This window comes from Salvelinus alpinus, chromosome 18, assembly GCF_045679555.1.
Source record: "Salvelinus alpinus chromosome 18, SLU_Salpinus.1, whole genome shotgun sequence".
Lineage (NCBI taxonomy): Eukaryota > Metazoa > Chordata > Actinopteri > Salmoniformes > Salmonidae > Salvelinus > Salvelinus alpinus.
The window spans coordinates 34,650,022-34,667,816 of NC_092103.1; the positions used below are offsets into that span (position 1 = coordinate 34,650,022).

The following is a 17,795-nucleotide window of genomic DNA, read 5'->3' on the forward strand; positions in this document are numbered from 1 at the left end:
AGCTAATTGGAGCAGACAAACCAGAGGTCAACTGACCCGAAACGAGACGGTAAATTGGTAAATTCTACACCATGTGGTTGCGGACCATCCATTTGGAGCACATACAGGTTTGTGTTCATTATGCACCAAACGGAAGAAAACTGACTGAAACACGGAGGAACTACTTGGACTTGTCATAAGAGACATTCATTTTCTGTTGCATGCCCTAATGATCAGGGCCCGGATGTGCCCATCAACTGGAGACAGAAGACTTCTCTTCAGATGGAAAGATTGCATTTGCTGTCCTTCATTGGGAGAAATTACATTTTCCTGTCATGTTTAATTTCACTCACTTCAAACAGATTATAGTTTGAAAAATACTCCAAATGCTACACACAGGGAACACACTGGTTGAATTACATTGAACCAATGTGGAATACAAGCTGAATTGACATCTGTGCCCAGTGGGTGTATTCAATTGCCTATAATGCTATGCTGCGTTTCCCATTTGCAGTGTAGTACAGTAGATTTTGGCTGTGTGGTGATTAGAGGGTTAAAATGATTGGTTGAGAAAAATGCCTGACCCAAATCCATATTTCTGTGTAGATCAGATGTTTATATATAGAAACAAAATGAGCAAGACAAGCAGAAAAGCCAAACAAGTTTATTTACAGACACAATATAAAGAATGATCCAGAATATAGGTTTTGTATCACTGTTCAAGCTGTTTTAATTCTATCCATTCATTTTCAGACCAATTCTTCTTAGTTATTTTTTACTCTATAAAATGTATGACATTTTGTGATTCTGAGTCAAACTGAAAATGTTTAATGTGCTCATACAGATTGAATACATTTACCTTGTGCATTTTGTCTTTTACACACAATCTGTTTGACTGAGTTACAGGTGAAAAAAACAATCGTCCACATTTTTTTAGGAGTTATGTCTTTTAAATATCATGGTAATTTGGGGCATTGCATGTACAGAAGAATGGTCCTATGCTTTCAGTTCAGTCAGCAACGTTCCTCTACTCTGTCACAGTTAAACACAATAAATACTAATAGAAACATACAGCATTCCAAGGCCGAGATCCACAATGCTTTCAAGGGTACAACATTGTCACAAAGGGAAAATGACACGATGCAGTGACAATAATGATCTTATTTCAAAACGGGGCGATAATAGTCATTCCTTTCCATCATCTGTGAAAAAGTGCATCCATCACTCAATTCTCTTTTAAAATCTATTCAAGGTTCGGTGATGTAAAGGTTCCATCTCTCGCAGTGCACTGGGAACTTTAGCAGAAGCTGATCATTGTAAACATATTTCAGGGGTGGTTGCAGGCACACACAAAGCAAATAATAGAGTATCATCATGCACAGCATCACGAGTATGCAAATTGGATTCTATTTTACAGTAATTATAGAGTATGAAGTCATTTCAACAGCAGAAGTGGACCTTTTCTTAATGAGGTTACACTGAGTCAGCAGACAGTAAGACCAAGAGTTTGTTTGATACGATCCGTTAGATAAGTGATGCAGGGGTGAATTGCATATCTGAGAGGATTTGTACAGTTATATCATAAGGCAGCGTGGTTTTAAGACATGAATGACAGCGACAAATCAGATTGCTCAACAGTGCCAATAACTAGGGCCAGGGTGTTTCTCTCTGACTATGTGACCTGACCAGGAAAACCTCCAAGCCCTAGTTACAGGCTATAACATAATATAGGCTACAACTAGGACCTAGAGTGTTCCCAGTCAGGTCCCAAGTTGAGGAAACACTCCTGGCCATGCAGCGTGACTAGGACTGTCTGTTCTGGAGGTCAGATATTTTACTATGGTGGTGGAGATTATAAAATATTAATCATCTGGCCTTTGTCCAAAAACAGCGAGCAATTAAAACACCACCATTTCACATCAATAATATCCAAGGATATCTTCCAGTGTTTGGCAAGTTAGTTATACAGAAGAAAGTGAACCTGTGAAAAAGGTAATCTCTGGTCAGGAGTGTTAACAGTGTTTTATATGAAATATTTACCCATGTAAAACAGGTTAATGTAGCTGGGCAACAGAAAGTTGAACTGTTGGATCTTTGAAGATATATTTTGGATTTGCTACAACATCAATAGTGTTCAGGCTTTTTACACAGACATACATAAAAGCTGCCTCACCCACAGTGTCTGAGAAAGAGAGCACATAGGTGGGAATCATAACACAGGAAGTGGCAAAGACAAGGTACATGAGGAGGTGAGGGACACACAGAGTGGCCCTATTTCAGTGTAAATACTTGTGCAACGTTGAGTTCAAACCAACATCTCTGTACAGCAGTAGTACCACCGAGCCACTAAGATTTCACAGAAACGACGTCACTAGGAAAGACCACTTTACATTAAAACAAGCAACCTACATTAACAGAATCAGAAATACCGGCGGTCGTTGGAGTTGCTTATTCAGCAAGAGAGTAAGAAACACATTAAGTAGACAGTGTTTGCATTAAAGCAAGCAACCTCCAATTCATGGAGCTACTGTAGAGAGCCCAGATATACGGTGTGAGTTTAAAAGGCTCTCTTGTCAACTGTAAGAAAAAAAACATTGTACCTTTCAATTAAGATACGAAAAATGTACAACAGACAAAAACAAATGGTGACTCCCCACGATACATTGCGGTGTGGGCGTGACTCCGGTTCACAATCACGTGCAGGCTCCCGAGTGTACATGGAGGATGCCTCGCGTGTGCATGTGCAGGAAGTTAAAGATCTCGTGGGGCATAGCGTGGAACCCGGGGCGGGGCTTGACGTTGTCGTAGTAATGGTGCGTGATGAAGATGCCTGAGGGGTTCATGGGAAACGCCCAGAAGCCGTAGAGGTGGACCTCCTCGCACAGTTCCATGGCGGCGGTGACCAGCATCAGGCCGCTGCTGAGGCGTTTGGCGCGGACACCCTGGACACCCCAGAAGCGCTGGACGTTGAGCAGGTACTGAGGATGGAAGAAGAACACGCCCCTCTGGGAGTCAAAGTCGTCTAGCATGTACTTTACTCGGAAGGAGACATCAGTGTTACGCGTGTTGTAGAAGGCGGGTAGGACCACCGACGAGTTCTCATAGTTCTGAAGAACCTCGTAAAATGGCCGCCGCCACTTCTCTAGCTTCTGGAACCTGGTGGAGGAGGAGAGGAGAGGTAAGCGATTTGTGTTTAAAGGAGGGAGGGAAAGGGGGTGTGTGTTTGAGAGGAGCGGATGTGAGTGCTGCAGCTCTGTGCCCCAACATTACATTTCACTAAGTGCACACCCATTGTAACTGCCGCCGTTAATACATTTCAAGTCTAGATGTTCTGTCTGTCTGTGTGTGTGTGTGGCACAATGACAATGCAATGTTAATGGCAATACACTTTTTTGGTGACATAGCCTACAGTACCTCTCTGTTATAATACTTGGATTAATCGTCACCAGATCTGTTTTGGAGCCTACATCAGCCGAATACTTCTCGTTGATGGGTGGTATGTTGCATCTTTGAAGGAAGGAGAATTATTCACATTATTCAATGCAGATTCTGAGAAGACCTGAGCAGATTGAAAGTAGTTCAATACTATATCTTGCCATGTGAAATCTGCAGACAAAAATAAATCAGCTCAAGTGATGCTGGGAAATATTTTTAGCACTACGGGATGAAGATGCTGTGTACCTAAACACAAAATCTGCTGAGTCAATTTCCTTCCCACATTTGCTGTTCTTGATGATTCCTCCATTTCCAACAACAGCACATTTCTTGAACTGTGACTTGGAGTACGGCATGTCCTTTAAATGAAACGGAACCAGTGTCAGTTCCATCACTTTACGGTGGGAGGTATAGCATTGGATGCATGGATGACAGGTAGTCTTACAGGATGCTATACTATATATTGTTATAGTTGGAACACTCACGTCGGGGAACATCTTGAAGACCTCAGTAGTGATGGGCAGGATGCCACTGGTGTCCACCTCATACCTCAGCTTGGTGCCTGCTGGGGTGTTCCTCTTGGTCGTGAACAAGAAGGAGGGTGCATTACAGCAACGCGACAGAGACATCCTAGTGGAGAGAACAAAAGAAGGACGGAGTTCCTGTCGGATCCAAACAAACTGTAGTCGAACAAGGCTGCTGGAAAAACGAGCAACACTGCAGTCCTGGTCCTTGAGGAACAGAACTTTGCACCCCTGCAATAGAAAGTCTCTCTAGAAGTTGGGTTACAGTCACACAATAAAGATTGCTCAGATGTCTCTCTCTATACAGTATATCAGGCTATGTGATTGGTACTATAGTTCGTTATCAATACAACGTCACAATAATGTGCAGAGCGTTCGATTTGCCTGCTGGGGGGCAAGCTGACCCCTAGCTTTACTAAAACCATTGACAACTGTGTGCCGTTTTCAAGGGATTGCTAAATAAAAGTTAACTATTTGGTTGTAATATTTATATTTTAATATACTTGAATTACCATGCAAAACAATTGTGCACATTTAGCTCCGTTAGAGTTATACAGCAAGTAACTGCATGCTTTTCAGTGAACGTCAATTGATCATGTAATTTCAGATATGTGAGGGATGATAGCCTCACGATATTGCTCAATATTCGTTATCATTAATTGGATATTTGAGTGACATAAAATAAAAAGTGAACTATACCTGACAAGTATGAGTGGTTTAGGTTTTTCCCATCCTTTGTGGGCTCTCAGCCCGTACTCTACACAGACCAGCATAACCAATCAGAGCTTCAGTATCCCTATATGAAAAAATACCATTGCCATATATGGATCTGTGCCATTCACTTTGAATTGGACTGTGTATACAGACTAAGCTGTCGTGAGTAGATCCGCTTTTCTTTTTTTTTGATCAGAGCGAGTGCTGTATGTAGCTGTGTGTGCACATTTGTTCATATCCTTTGCTAGTTAGTGAGTTATTAACCTAGTTATAGCTAGTAGTCAGCAATGGGGGAGTGATTGCTTCCTAAGGGAGCACAAAACATTACATTCCTAGACATCTTTGAAAAGCAAGTCAGGTAAAGGGCTTGCTTTTCTTAAAGGGGCAATGTTGAATAAGCGAAGTAGCCAATAGGCGAGGGTAGCATCATTTGTCTGATTTTCTATAATAATGGTATCGAATAATAATGCATTTTATTTTGTAAAGTGGTTTCTTGCATCAAACAACATTTTCAATCACCTCCTTGTCTGAAGGACAAGTGGATAAACAGGTTAATGTGAATCCCTACAATCCCTTTTTCAAAAGTCTCATGGAATGTAGGACTACATTGAACACCACACATTGGCTGCTACTGTAGCCTGAATGATAGAACAGCTATTGCCATGTTAAAATGTTATGGGATGCATTTTCTCTGTTGTTTTTGATGGTAGGCCACTCTGGTAGGCCTACATTATGATCAAATAGCCACAGTAGTCTACTTGATCAGTGTCTGAAACTGTAACTTAAAGTGGGTACCGCCTCAGTGTTCACAGTAAATGTGCGCTGGAAGTTGCACAGAATTTTCACAACATTCAAGTTGTGCTCAGCAGACCTGAAATTTGCTCAGTGCCCAAAAAATTAGGGGGAACATTGGACTAAATTTACTTTTTCTCCAACCAACATAGGCTTGCTGATCATAAAAAGCATTCAGCTACTTGCTGTGTCGCTCTGATGATAGAACTAAATGTGGAATAATAGGACATGTGTAGCTCTGATAGAACTAAATGTGGAATAATAGGACATGGAGGATTCCGGATTTCCTGCATATTACCTACTGATTCCATGAGACTCCAACCTTTTTATTGAAAACTAGTTCCTGGAATTTTGCAATGCTAGTCACACTAGATGGAGATGGATCGGGTTGATAATGAGTAGAAGTACCACAAAGGAGGAGGCTAATGTGTGTGATGTACGGTAGAAGACACTAATAACGCGATCTCTGTGATGCCTTGAGAGTCAATTGTGCTTACTTGAAGTTGTTAGTCTCCACCATGTTCTGCTGCCACTTGCACACCTGCAGGTTCCTCCATCTCTCAAACAGCTCTGACGTCTTCACCCTGGCAGACAGCCAGGGAAACCCCACATAAAAACCAGACAAAGAGAAGAGTCAAGTGATCCATGTATGTTTAAGAATAAGGAAATGGTCCTATACCAGACACTGAGTGTACAAAACACTAAGAACACCTTCCAAATATTGAGTTGCACCCACTTTTGCTCTCTTAACAGCCTCAATTTATTGGGGCATGGAATCTACAAGGTGTCGAAAGCGTTCCACAGGGATGCTGGCCCATGTTGACTCCCATGCTTCCCACAGTTGTGTCAAGTTGGCTGGATGTCCTTTGGGTGGAGGACCATTCTTGATACGCATGGGAAACTGTTGACCATGAAAAACCCAGCTGCAGTTCTTGACACAAACCAGTGCGCCTGGCACCTACTACCCTACCCAGTTTAAAGACACAAATATTTTGTCTTGCCCATTCACCCTCTGAATGGCACACATACACAATCCATGTCTCAGTTTTCGCAAGGCTTAAAAATCCAGCTTTAACCTGTCTACTTCCCTTCATCTACATCATAGCTTTCACCTGAAGTCACCTAGTCAGTCTATGTCTCAGTGTATGTTCAGTATATGGTCACAATGAGGGGGTGGAAACTGCACAGGTATATAAAACTGACCAACAGGGGGATGGGGCTGCATGGAGCTACACTGCAGCACGCTACGTGGCTCTGCTCTATAATATGAATATTAAACACGCGCTGAGGTGTAACATGAGAATGACACTGGATTCTGTGGCTCTTGGTTTAGCATTACGCCCAGGCACTCCCTCTGACTGACGCCTTGAGTCCACCGTCTTGAGATGGTGATAGCCAGAAATAGGTCTCTGAATAGCTCCCCTTGAACTGACATTCCCCCTTGATGATTGTGGCATTTGACTTGCTCAGGGAGGTAAAGCACCAGAGGGCTTGATGTAGTGTAATGAAAGCCAGTCACTGCACTGTCACTGCTGGCAAAGCCATGGGCTGTTGTCTGTCTGTCTGTCTGTCTGTCTGGCACACAGCAAGCTCCTCATACAGGTGTGATAACTAGCTCGAACAGCCTCAAGAACACGTAGGCCTGTGTGGAACAGCCTCAAGAACACGTAGGCCGGTGTGGAACAGCCTCAAGAACACGTAGGCCGGTGTGGAACAGCCTCAAGAACACGTAGGCCGGTGTGGAACAGCCTCAAGAACACGTAGGCCGGTGTGGAACAGCCTCAAGAACACGTAGGCCGGTGTGGAACAGCCTCAAGAACACGTAGGCCGGTGTGGAACAGCCTCAAGAATACGTAGGCCGGTGTGGAACAGTCTCAAGAACACGTAGGCCGGTGTGGAACAGTCTTAAGAACACGTAGGCCGGTGTGGAACAGTCTTAAGAACACGTAGGCCGGTGTGGAACAGTCTTAAGAACACGTAGGCCGGTGTGGAACAGTCTTAAGAACACGTAGGCCGGTGTGTAACAGTCTTAAGAACATGTATGCCGGTGCCGGATTCTGTTCTAGAGGTAGAGCTGCTGCTGATTGCACATCTCCATGGCGACAGCGGTTCAAGGCCAGTCTGGACCACTTTCCCATCTATCTTACTTGTCCTATCATCAAATCATTCTTTACAACAACAAAAAATCAAAGAACAAGGGATGGGCCTGAATGTTGGAACTGAGTGCACAGGCTTTGTTGTTTCATCTAAGATCTAAATTAGAAACTAATTTCAGAGAGAGAACACAAACCAGCAAGACCATATCTGCCCATCACTGCATTCCTAACACAGGCGATACACTCACATGGTCAGGACTTTGACATCCATAATCTCCTGTCTGAGCTCTTTACATGCAGTGGAGTTGTAGTCATAGGATCCATCGTATGAATCCAGATACCTGGAGGGATAGTCACAGTCAACATAACGATTACACAATAATATGGAACAGACTGGGCCACAAAACACATAGTGGGTTCTGGAAAATATTTTATACATTGTGATACACTTAACTGTATTCCATTACAATTGGCTATACTTTAAAATGTATTATTATTATTAATCTTTAATGTAAAGACATTGTTGTGAGATGAGTGGCAGGTGTGATATCATTCCTATGGGTAGGGGACCCACAATATGTATCCTGGACACTTTTGTCACCAACTACCAAAGTTGGTGACAAAACAGAAAGTGATACAATTTCTCTGTTTTGTTTTCAGATTTTAAACATTCATTATTGTATTTTGACATGGGAATTTGGACTTGACATGGGGAACAACAATTAACACTGACATTCTCTTAACAAAAACAAGAGTCATTGTAAACAACAAAAAGAGTGTGAAATACATAGTGAGAAAGGGGAAGGGGGAGGTAGAAAAACCTTGTGGTAAATTGTGAGAAAATATGACCAAATCCTGATGGCAGGATCATCTAGAATGCACAACCTTTATCATGGAGAAGGTGTGTCTGTGTCTTATGGCATGTACAGTATGTTGGTTAGAGTGAACTGCACAACTGTACAGTATGAAAAGTGACTATTGTATGATGCCAATGGCGAATAATGGGGAGGCTGTTTCACTGCATAGGGCAGACACAGAAAACTTACCCAGACGGCAAAACTGGTTACAACGGCGTCAATATGACGTCTCTTATGCCGTTATAGTCAAGTTGCACACAGTTTTTTCCCCATGTCTTTTGAACAACCAAGAAGGCCTCTTTGTCTGGTTGTATTAAATCTGATTATCTGACCAGATAACAACCAAAATATGACATCTTTCCCATGATGGCTTGGTCTTGTCACGAAAAGGGCGTCTTTATCCAGTTGTAACAAAGACCAATTTGTTGTACTCTGGTTATAAGATGTGTTCTCCACAAGTTTACAACAAGAACATTACATCTTTAAGACTTCATGTGCCAAATTTTGCTTTCTGGGTAGCCTGAGTTCATCAGTCCCTGTGTGGGCTAACCATAGCGTAGTCTCATTTTTCTACAGATCTCTTTGCATGTAGAAATAAAACTGAGGAAGATCACATGAAAATCTGCTGGTCCTACATTTGTACTTATTACCTATCTGGTATGAAAAGCACACCCACATACATACACATATACATGCACATGCATACACATAATTATCATGTACATACTGTACACAGTCATCATTCTCACTCAGATTCAAACCATTTGAGAAGATTTTACACCTCATTGAACTATACAAATACTTATCATAGATATATTAAGAAATCTTGATTGGACAGATACAAACTTTTACATGCTTGAGAGGCTTGAAAACCTCTTAACAAGAGGTTTCAGACAAGGAAATAAAGAAACATTATACAGGAAAATGGTATAAAACAAAACAAAAAATATAAAAACATCTGTTTAATATGGTGGTAGTGATTGTGTGACATTTGAGACAAGCACAATGACATATAAAGAGAAGTAAACTAAAGAAAAGTGAAGACATGGTCGTCATTTTAGATGACAGAAAGGATTCGACCAACATTTCGCACCTTCTCCTCCCTTTTGAGATCATCATCACCAGCTGCAGAAACAAACCCAAATCTGTGCATCCGTCAGGCATGGCGGAGAGCCACACGAGGGAGTCAAATCTCCCTCTAGGTGTATTTAAAAAGGTTTGTAATGGATAATGCTTTTGATCCATGTATAAGCTTTGGAAAGGGCTGCCCTCTCTGGCAGCCTGGGCTGGTGGAGTCTTGCCTGCCGACTGCTCAGCCTCAGGGGCACCAGGAAAGGTGGAACGCTTAGGGCTTCTAATACATATTGAGAAGGTGCTTTCTATTCTGAGCATCTTTGAAAGTAGATAGCAAATAGGTGATGTTGAGTATCTCACTACAGTCACTCCCAACAAATGGAATTATGCCTACTGGAGGAAAGAGGGAGTGGCTGCCCAGCGGGCAAAACTGGTTGCAATGACATTTTGTACTGTTATTTTTTTAGCAACCATCAAAATATGTCTATCTGGTTGTAATTTGGCTCTATGACCAGATAACAACCAAAAAATGTCTTTCCAATCACATCTTTATGTCGTCTTTACCTGGTTGTAATCTAGTTATAAGTCTTCTCTACCATACTAGAAAAACAATTTACAGCCAAAAAAATTGTCACGTATCAAACTTTGTACGCTGGATGAGGGGTAAATCAGTTGAATCCAAGATGGCAGTGATCACAATGTGCAACACCAGTGGATGAATTTGTAGAGCAAATACTATCTCAGTGAGATAGGATGAGGTGGAGAATGTTTGTGAAAAATATGACTGATGTGGTAAGCATGATTGATGTGGCTGTTGAAATAAAATTAAGTGAGGTTAAACACAAAAGGACAACATGACAGAAAAATGCATTTGAACAAGATGCTGGGACAAAATCAAAATGAGAAAGGAACAATGAAGCTGGTTGTCTGCATCAAGCTGATGATGCAGTGTATTTTGGATTGGCTTGTTATTGAGTAGATACTGAAGTGACCTAGAGCAGCATGTTTCTAATGAAAAATAAAACGTATGTAAAACATACCTAACATATTTCCTATTTAGACTGAGATCTGTAGCATCTTAGCTTCATTTGGTTTAGCTCTAATGATGAAACCCGAATAAGTATTGTAGCCTAGAAGAGAAGACTGATTGTCATTTTAGATCATCCATGACACACTGGCTTTCTGCCATCCGTGAGGGATGGCCAGATGGAAAAGGGCCTATTAATAACCAGCATGTTATCACGCCTAGTGACATTAGGTCCTCGAAGCACTGAAGCCAGAGACCTGCTGGGAAAGTGTCATATTTTTGTCTTCTCATAAGAGGAAAACAAAAGGAAAGGTAATCCAGGTAGGTAGCAGAGAGAGACGATGCAGATGTGAGAAGAGGAGATAGGGGAACAGAGAGACGTGTCCACTATGTATATGACATACACACAGAGCTGTGCAGAACGCACGAACACACAGGTTGAGGAGGAAAGGCGTTTGAGAGATGGATGCTGAATGGGACACAGAGGTACAAGGAGCAGCCGTGGTCCAACCAGCTTCTCAGGGGGATGGGCGTTAGGGTTTGAGGGTCGGGGGGGGGGGGGGGTGAAGGGATCAGACAACATGCAAGAGCAAATCTGGAGTACAACCACCACTGAAAATATATGAGAGTTTAATCCTTTCAGACCAATGAAAAAGAAAGAGGCATTCTTGGGTTTTTGTAAAAGTACTTAAAATGCCTTCAGACTGGCCTACCTTTGCGAGCGTTTTTTCTTCTTCTTAATATCGGCTAGGCAGGGTGTGACTATTACGGAGCTCTGTGAATCTGGCTGAAAATTCTGACGGAAACATCTGTCAACATGCAGACAGGTAAGTTAGAGTTAAACGTCAGTGTGAGTGGTTCCTGTGTCATCATCACCCCTGCAAACATCTCTACCAGGATTCCTCAGAAATGCAAAACAAGCAGAAGCAAAAAAGAGTTAAGTATGTGTTGCTGACTTCGTCTCTCTACTGGTTAGTTAGTACAGCAGATTGGTTGGTTATACTGGTTATGCATTGCGAGTGGAGGCTTCTAAGGCCCAGGCCACACATGCAGGGGGCTGGGACATCAGCAGGAAATGGCATGTTCTCTCTCTATCTCTCTTTTTTCCTTTCTTTTTCTCACAGGGGTGTTGTACAGTCAGTCAATCACGTTGGAAATGTACCTTTTCTTCCCATTTCTGGCAGGCTTCAGAGATCCATCATCCGAGAAATTAACAGGGCCGGTCCAATTTCCTGTCTCGTCTCCTTTGAGTCGGCTAAACTGTTGCGCACTATTAAGAAAATTAGTCAGTTTATTTGGGGTTTATTGTGCGTTAAGTACTTGAGAACTAACAGTCAGCCAAACATAGACACGCACACAGACCGATACAAACACTTCCATGTGTGCATGTATGTACACAAACGCACACACACTCCTATACACAATGCACATTTGTGCAAGCACGCACGCATGCACACACAGACACACCATACAGACGGATCAGCATTTGGCTTAGTATACCAAATCAAACCAAACATGGTTAGAATGAACCTAGATAATGTGTGCATGGTTGAAGTGATGACGCATCTAGAGTGTAAAAGGGACTGTGGCACTCAGTAATACATTTGTAATAAATTAATAAAAACACCCAGTCACCACATATTGATTACAGAATACAGAAAACACACTTGGGTTTATAACAGTGTGTATAATTTGTTATGTTTCTTTATGACATGAAATAAAGATGCTTCACTTGCTCCATTCATTGTGGTTAAACAGGTCAAACTTAGGTTAGTTGACAAAACTCAGTCGTCTCACACAGGTCTAAAACCCCTAATCAGTCACCATTTCAGGTCTAAAACCCCTAATCAGTCACCATTTCAGGTCTAAAACCCCTAATCAGTCACCATTTCAGGTCTAAAACCCCTAATCAGTCACCATTTCAGGTCTAAAACCCCTAATCAGTCACCATTTCAGGTCTAAAACCCCTAATCAGTCACCATTTCAGGTCTAAAACCCCTAATCAGTCACCATTTCAGGTCTAAAACCCCTAGTCAGTCACCATTTCAGGTCTAAAACCCCTAATCAGTCACCATTTCAGGTCTAAAACCCCTAATCAGTCACCATTTCAGGTCTAAAACCCCTAATCAGTCACCATTTCAGGTCTAAAACCCCTAATCAGTCACCATTTCAGGTCTAAAACCCCTAATCAGTCACCATTTCAGGTCTAAAACCCCTAATCAGTCACCATTTCAGGTCTAAAACCCCTAATCATTCACCATTTCAGGTCTAAAACCCCTAATCAGTCACCATTTCAGGTCTAAAACCCCTAATCAGTCACCATTTCAGGTCTAAAACCCCTAATCAGTCACCATTTCAGGTCTAAAACCCCTAATCAGTCACCATTTCAGGTCTAAAACCCTTAATCAGTCACCATTTATGGGGTTTTTGTCCAATCTGCAGAATATCTTAGTTCTGTAGGTTAGCCTATAGGAGTACTTTTGCCCATTATGCTCATGCACAATCTGAAAAACCCACAACGCATTATATAAATTAGAACCACATTTTTATGGTTAAGGGGTTACATAGAGAACAGACAAACTGAAAGATACTTAACGCTTTACAGACAAAAGCGGCATTTAGAACAACGTTGAAAGGTGCATAGCACCTGTACCCTCCCAGGCCACGACGCTGACCCCTACTAGACTAGACAGATTCCATCTCCTCCCTGAGTAACATGGGTGGATTGAACAGATTTTGTCAAAATCGCATAAGGCAAATCCAAATATCCCAACCCATAAGAAATCAAAATGATTTAATTCAAAGACTAACTGTATTGCGTAAAAGGGACATGTTTGATTTAATTCATCATATGTGTAGAGTAATGGCATGACCCAACTCACTAAGAAAAACAACAACATATGAATCTAAATAAAACCATTTGAGCATTCATGCCATTGTGCATTTAATCCTTTATTTCTGGTCCATTAAGGCCTGGTGGACAGCACAGTGTAGCACTACAGTGTACTGGCAAATAATCTTACACATAAAGCCCATCTGTAAGCACATTATGTGATAAAATTAACACTGCTTTTTGGGCTGCATGTCAATATTGCAGGCCCATTTGGCTTCTCAGAGAGCCACTTAAAAACCTCAATGACACCGCCCCCATGGCTGTTGCAGTCAGGGTGGAGTGCACTAAAACAGGACATGGATTTAAGGGCTCTGGATCTTCTATGTGATGCTCCTAAATTAAAGAAACCATGCAGCGGGTGCAGCCACTGCACACCTGCAGACTATCAATTATCTACAGTAGAGCAGTAGAGGCTGGTGGGAGGAGCTATAGGAGGACGGGTCATTGTAATAGCTGGAATGGAATAAATGGAACGGTATCAAACCACGTTTGATGCCGTTCCATTAATTCCATTCCAGCCATTACAATGAGCCCATCCTCCTATAGCTCCTACCACCAGCCACTGCTACAGAGGGATGCAGTGTCTCTAAAAAGGCCAAACAGTTTCTTTCCCAACAGAATAACTGCTGACTTGCTCCCATCCTGTTGAGTCTATCAATTTTGCTTCCTGTCCGTTGAGCTAAGAGTCTTATTATCAGCCTGTCAATTTTAATATTATATTAGGCGTACCCAAATCATTGAGGGTAAAACAAAGTCTGCAAAATTAAAAAGATCAAAATGGCAGCCCACGACTTAATTCTGTCTACAGCTGCAAAAAATATTAAATAGTCTTGGAGTAATGGAGGACTTTGCTGCTGGTTATTCTAACATAGTGCTCTCTGCAACTGTCATTTTTGCATTGAAGCTTAAGTGTCTCTATCTTTTCCAGACCCACAGAATTTGGCCAATTGCAAAGATGGTTTACTGAGATCCTGGGGCATGAGAGAATCTCATGAGATTGAGACCCATGTACTCAGGCATCGTTTGGCTGGGCTACGTGTTGGGAGGGGTTGTACCTGTTGCAACGACTTTAGCTTGTTGTCATCGTTTCAGCATAGGGGGGGGGGCGAGAATATCTCACAGTGACATCATTTTCAAGACTCTCTCTCTCCCGCTCTCTCTCTCTCTCTCTCTCTTTCTTTCTGTGTGTGTGTGTGAGTGTTACTGTGTAGCAAAATGGCTGCTGTTGTTGCCCACTGGCTGGGTCCGTTGTGACTGTAGCCCATTCCCCTCTGTCCCAGTCGGTGTGCTAGGAGTGCGGGGCAGGAAGGCAGATAGGTAGATAGAGATATTGCTGGGGCTGGATTCATGCCATCTCAGCCACAGTGTCAGGATGCCATGAATCCATAGGATGTCATCAGAGTAGTCCGCGCAGGACACACACACACACAGGTGAGGGGGCTTTGGGCAGGGGGGGGGGGGCACAGTTAGAATGCAGCACATGTATGTTTGTTGTAAGGCAAAGTCATAATGCACTGTCTGAGGGGGGAGGAGGTTTAGTGTGACAATTGTTCTTATTTTGGGAGGGGGGGTTAATTATCTGAAGATGAAAATATCTCAGCTTCTCAGCATCTGCTCGTCTCACAATGAAAAACATCCCAGAAGATAATGCAGAAGTCAATGCCTTCCCGTGATTAATAATAACATCTTTCGCTATGGGTGCTACTAGCTAAAATAGATTGCATAAGAAAAGGTCTAGTCCTTATTAGAAAAGATATTGCTGTTGCAAAGGTGTTACAAAACATCTTAGGAATGCATTGCAGCAGCAGTGCATGGCTATGTGTGCATTGAAGCCCACAGGGTAGTAACTAATATTGAATATGACAATAAACCCTTTGACATAACATGTAGAAATGATCAACATTTAGTGAAATTACTGATCAATAAACTGCATCAATAGATTTTTTTTTTTTACTCTGATGCTGATAGCCTAAGCCTTATGTAAGAAGATGCATGACCAATACAGCTGAAAATCAAAGACAAAATAAAATAAAAGGGAGTACACTACCATAAACAACTGGAGCACTGTGTATGGCATGAATGTGATGCTTCATTTTCAGAAAAATATCAAACATAAATATCATGAGAAAAGTTTCAATATGCTACTGGAAAAATGGAAGGCTGGTTGCTATTGTTCTTTTCAGCCATTTAGCTTATTTTCCCCTTCATGCAGCAAATACTACAACCACTAGGCTACTCCCACATTCACACTGAATTACAATAATGACAGTATTACTAGGCCTACAATTATAACAATAACAGAGACATTTGCTTCACAAAATTTAAAAATATCAGGCTGTCCCTTACATTTCAACATTATGAAATTGTTTACAATTGAGTCTTGCAACCTCCTCTTCAGATGAATGGCAAATTATTTGACTTGGGCCTATAGGCTACATGTAGAATATATTTCACAGCGCTTACCTTTTAATGTAGTTTTTGCCATAAAGAATCTGTTGTAAAAGTGTAACCAGTCCAAATGCGCAAATGAATATAAAACAAAGCGACCTATTGCCGAGTAAATCTCTACCCGACGTAGGGTCGGAGTATCCCATTCTTCGGCGCAGCATCCGCTGGTGCCCAAAACTCCAGAATTAGCCTTCTCTCGGCGCAGCATTCAGAATCAATCACACAGGTTTATCGTGAAAGCATTCGTGAGGACATTGTCCAAATGTCTTTATGATATGTTTACTAACCTATCCTTCGCTGCGGTCACAGCATTGATCTCATTGGCCTATATAAATCATATAAATATAGGCTACGATTCCGGACGGAAAGTGATTTGGTTAGAAATTGTAGAATACAAATATTCTACCTTCTGGTATTTTGCAAGGCTGATGGTACACAAAACATGAAATGTTTCGTAAAAAATGCCTGACATTTCTTTGAGATCAGGGCGATAACCTCTCGAGTGGGAGGTGTGCTCAATCGAGAGGCTGGACAGACAATGGCAGGCAATGCAGATGGATAGAATTCTTTCTTTTGCCCAACGCAGTTAAGCAAAAACCACGCCCCGTTATTCAGAAGGGCGTTCTACAACGCTGTGAGCTCGAAGTGAATATCACGTAGCGCAAAATTCAGTCACTGATTAATATTAATAACGTGGACCGAGCTAGCCATTACCGTCCCTTAACGCTCAAAGACAGATTCAATGGCTGTAGCATAGCGTATTCGACTGAATTAGTTTTATTTCATTTAACCAGGCAAGTCAGTTAAGAACAAATTCTTATTTATAATGACGGCCAACGCATAGCCAATTGTGCGCAGCCCTATGGGACTCCCAATCACGGCCAGATGTGATGCAGCCACTGCACCACTCGGGAGCCCATGATTAGCTAATAAATATTTGAGAAATTATGAATAATAAGCATATGCTTTTACCGGATAATAGACTACTAATGATAATATAACAACTTCCAATAACGTTAAGTAACCTAGGTTAATTTAGCGGACCTTCAATTGAGGGAATTCAGCAGAGTTCTCAGATATTTTTATAACTCTTTGAAACTCTGAAAATAAATACATGGGCAAATGTTACCAAATGTAACGTCCCTCTCCTGGCCCCTACCTGGGCTCGAACCAGGGACCCTCTGCACACATCAACAACTGCCTCCCACGAAGCATCGTTACCCATCACTTCACAAAAGCCGCGGCCCTTGCAGAGCAAGGGGAACAACTACTTCAAGGTCTCAGAGTGAATGACGTCACCAATTGAAATGCTATTAGCGCGCACCCCGCTAACTAGCTAGCCATTTCACATCGGTTACACAAACATGATAATAATAGGCCTGCATTACGGTAGGCAGCTAATTGTTAAATTACACTTTCCATCCTTACCTTGGAAGGTCACTGAGACAACGCTAGCTAGCCAATGGGAGCATTGTAGAACGCCCCTCTGAATAACGGGGTTTGGTTTTGGCTTAACTGCGTTGGGAAAAAGAAAGACGCAGATATTCCAGTCTCATTTACCAGTGTTCCTTCCATACACCGTGAGGATGGGCTAGCTCAGTTAAATACTTAAGACAACATGATCGAAAAAAATGAAGTAGCCTAGCCTATATACGAAAGAGCTCTCCTCAAAATCAGTACAAACAAGAATGGCGTGAAGTAACACACAGTTTTGTGATGCTGATAATTGCAGCTTCTTTCCATTACAGCAGACTGGTCCAGAGATGCTGATGCTGATACTCTCTGTCTGTCTCTCTTGCTCCCTCTTTATTTACAAACAGACAATCATTAGCTACTCCTAGACCTTTGACCTCTCACTCACTTACGGTTGAACTCGAAGAAGAGCTTGGTTTTGTTGTTTAAAAAAAGTTTGTTTGTTGTTTTGAAAGTGTATTGGAAAGTTCTTATTAGCTAGCT

The 17,795-nt window shown here is 41.9% G+C and overlaps 1 protein-coding gene across 3 annotated transcripts; it reads right to left on the reverse strand.

The window, feature by feature from the left end:
• Positions 1-627: 627 nt before the first annotated feature.
• On the reverse strand, positions 628-16,396 carry st8sia5 (ST8 alpha-N-acetyl-neuraminide alpha-2,8-sialyltransferase 5). Of its 3 annotated transcripts, XM_071351696.1 has the most exons (9): positions 15,855-16,396; positions 11,661-11,768; positions 11,212-11,307; positions 7,789-7,881; positions 5,942-6,028; positions 3,900-4,044; positions 3,661-3,773; positions 3,394-3,486; positions 628-3,135 (listed from the first exon to the last, which is right to left on the reverse strand). In XM_071351696.1, exons 1-9 carry the CDS (start codon positions 15,998-16,000, stop codon positions 2,673-2,675), a joined length of 1,344 nt encoding a protein of 447 aa, XP_071207797.1. In that variant the 5' UTR covers positions 16,001-16,396; the 3' UTR covers positions 628-2,672. The 3 variants fall into 3 exon arrangements, with proteins under 3 accessions (XP_071207797.1, XP_071207798.1, XP_071207799.1); XM_071351697.1 differs by lacking the exon at positions 11,212-11,307; XM_071351698.1 differs by lacking the exons at positions 11,212-11,307; positions 11,661-11,768.
• Between the last annotated feature and the right edge of the window lie 1,399 nt (positions 16,397-17,795).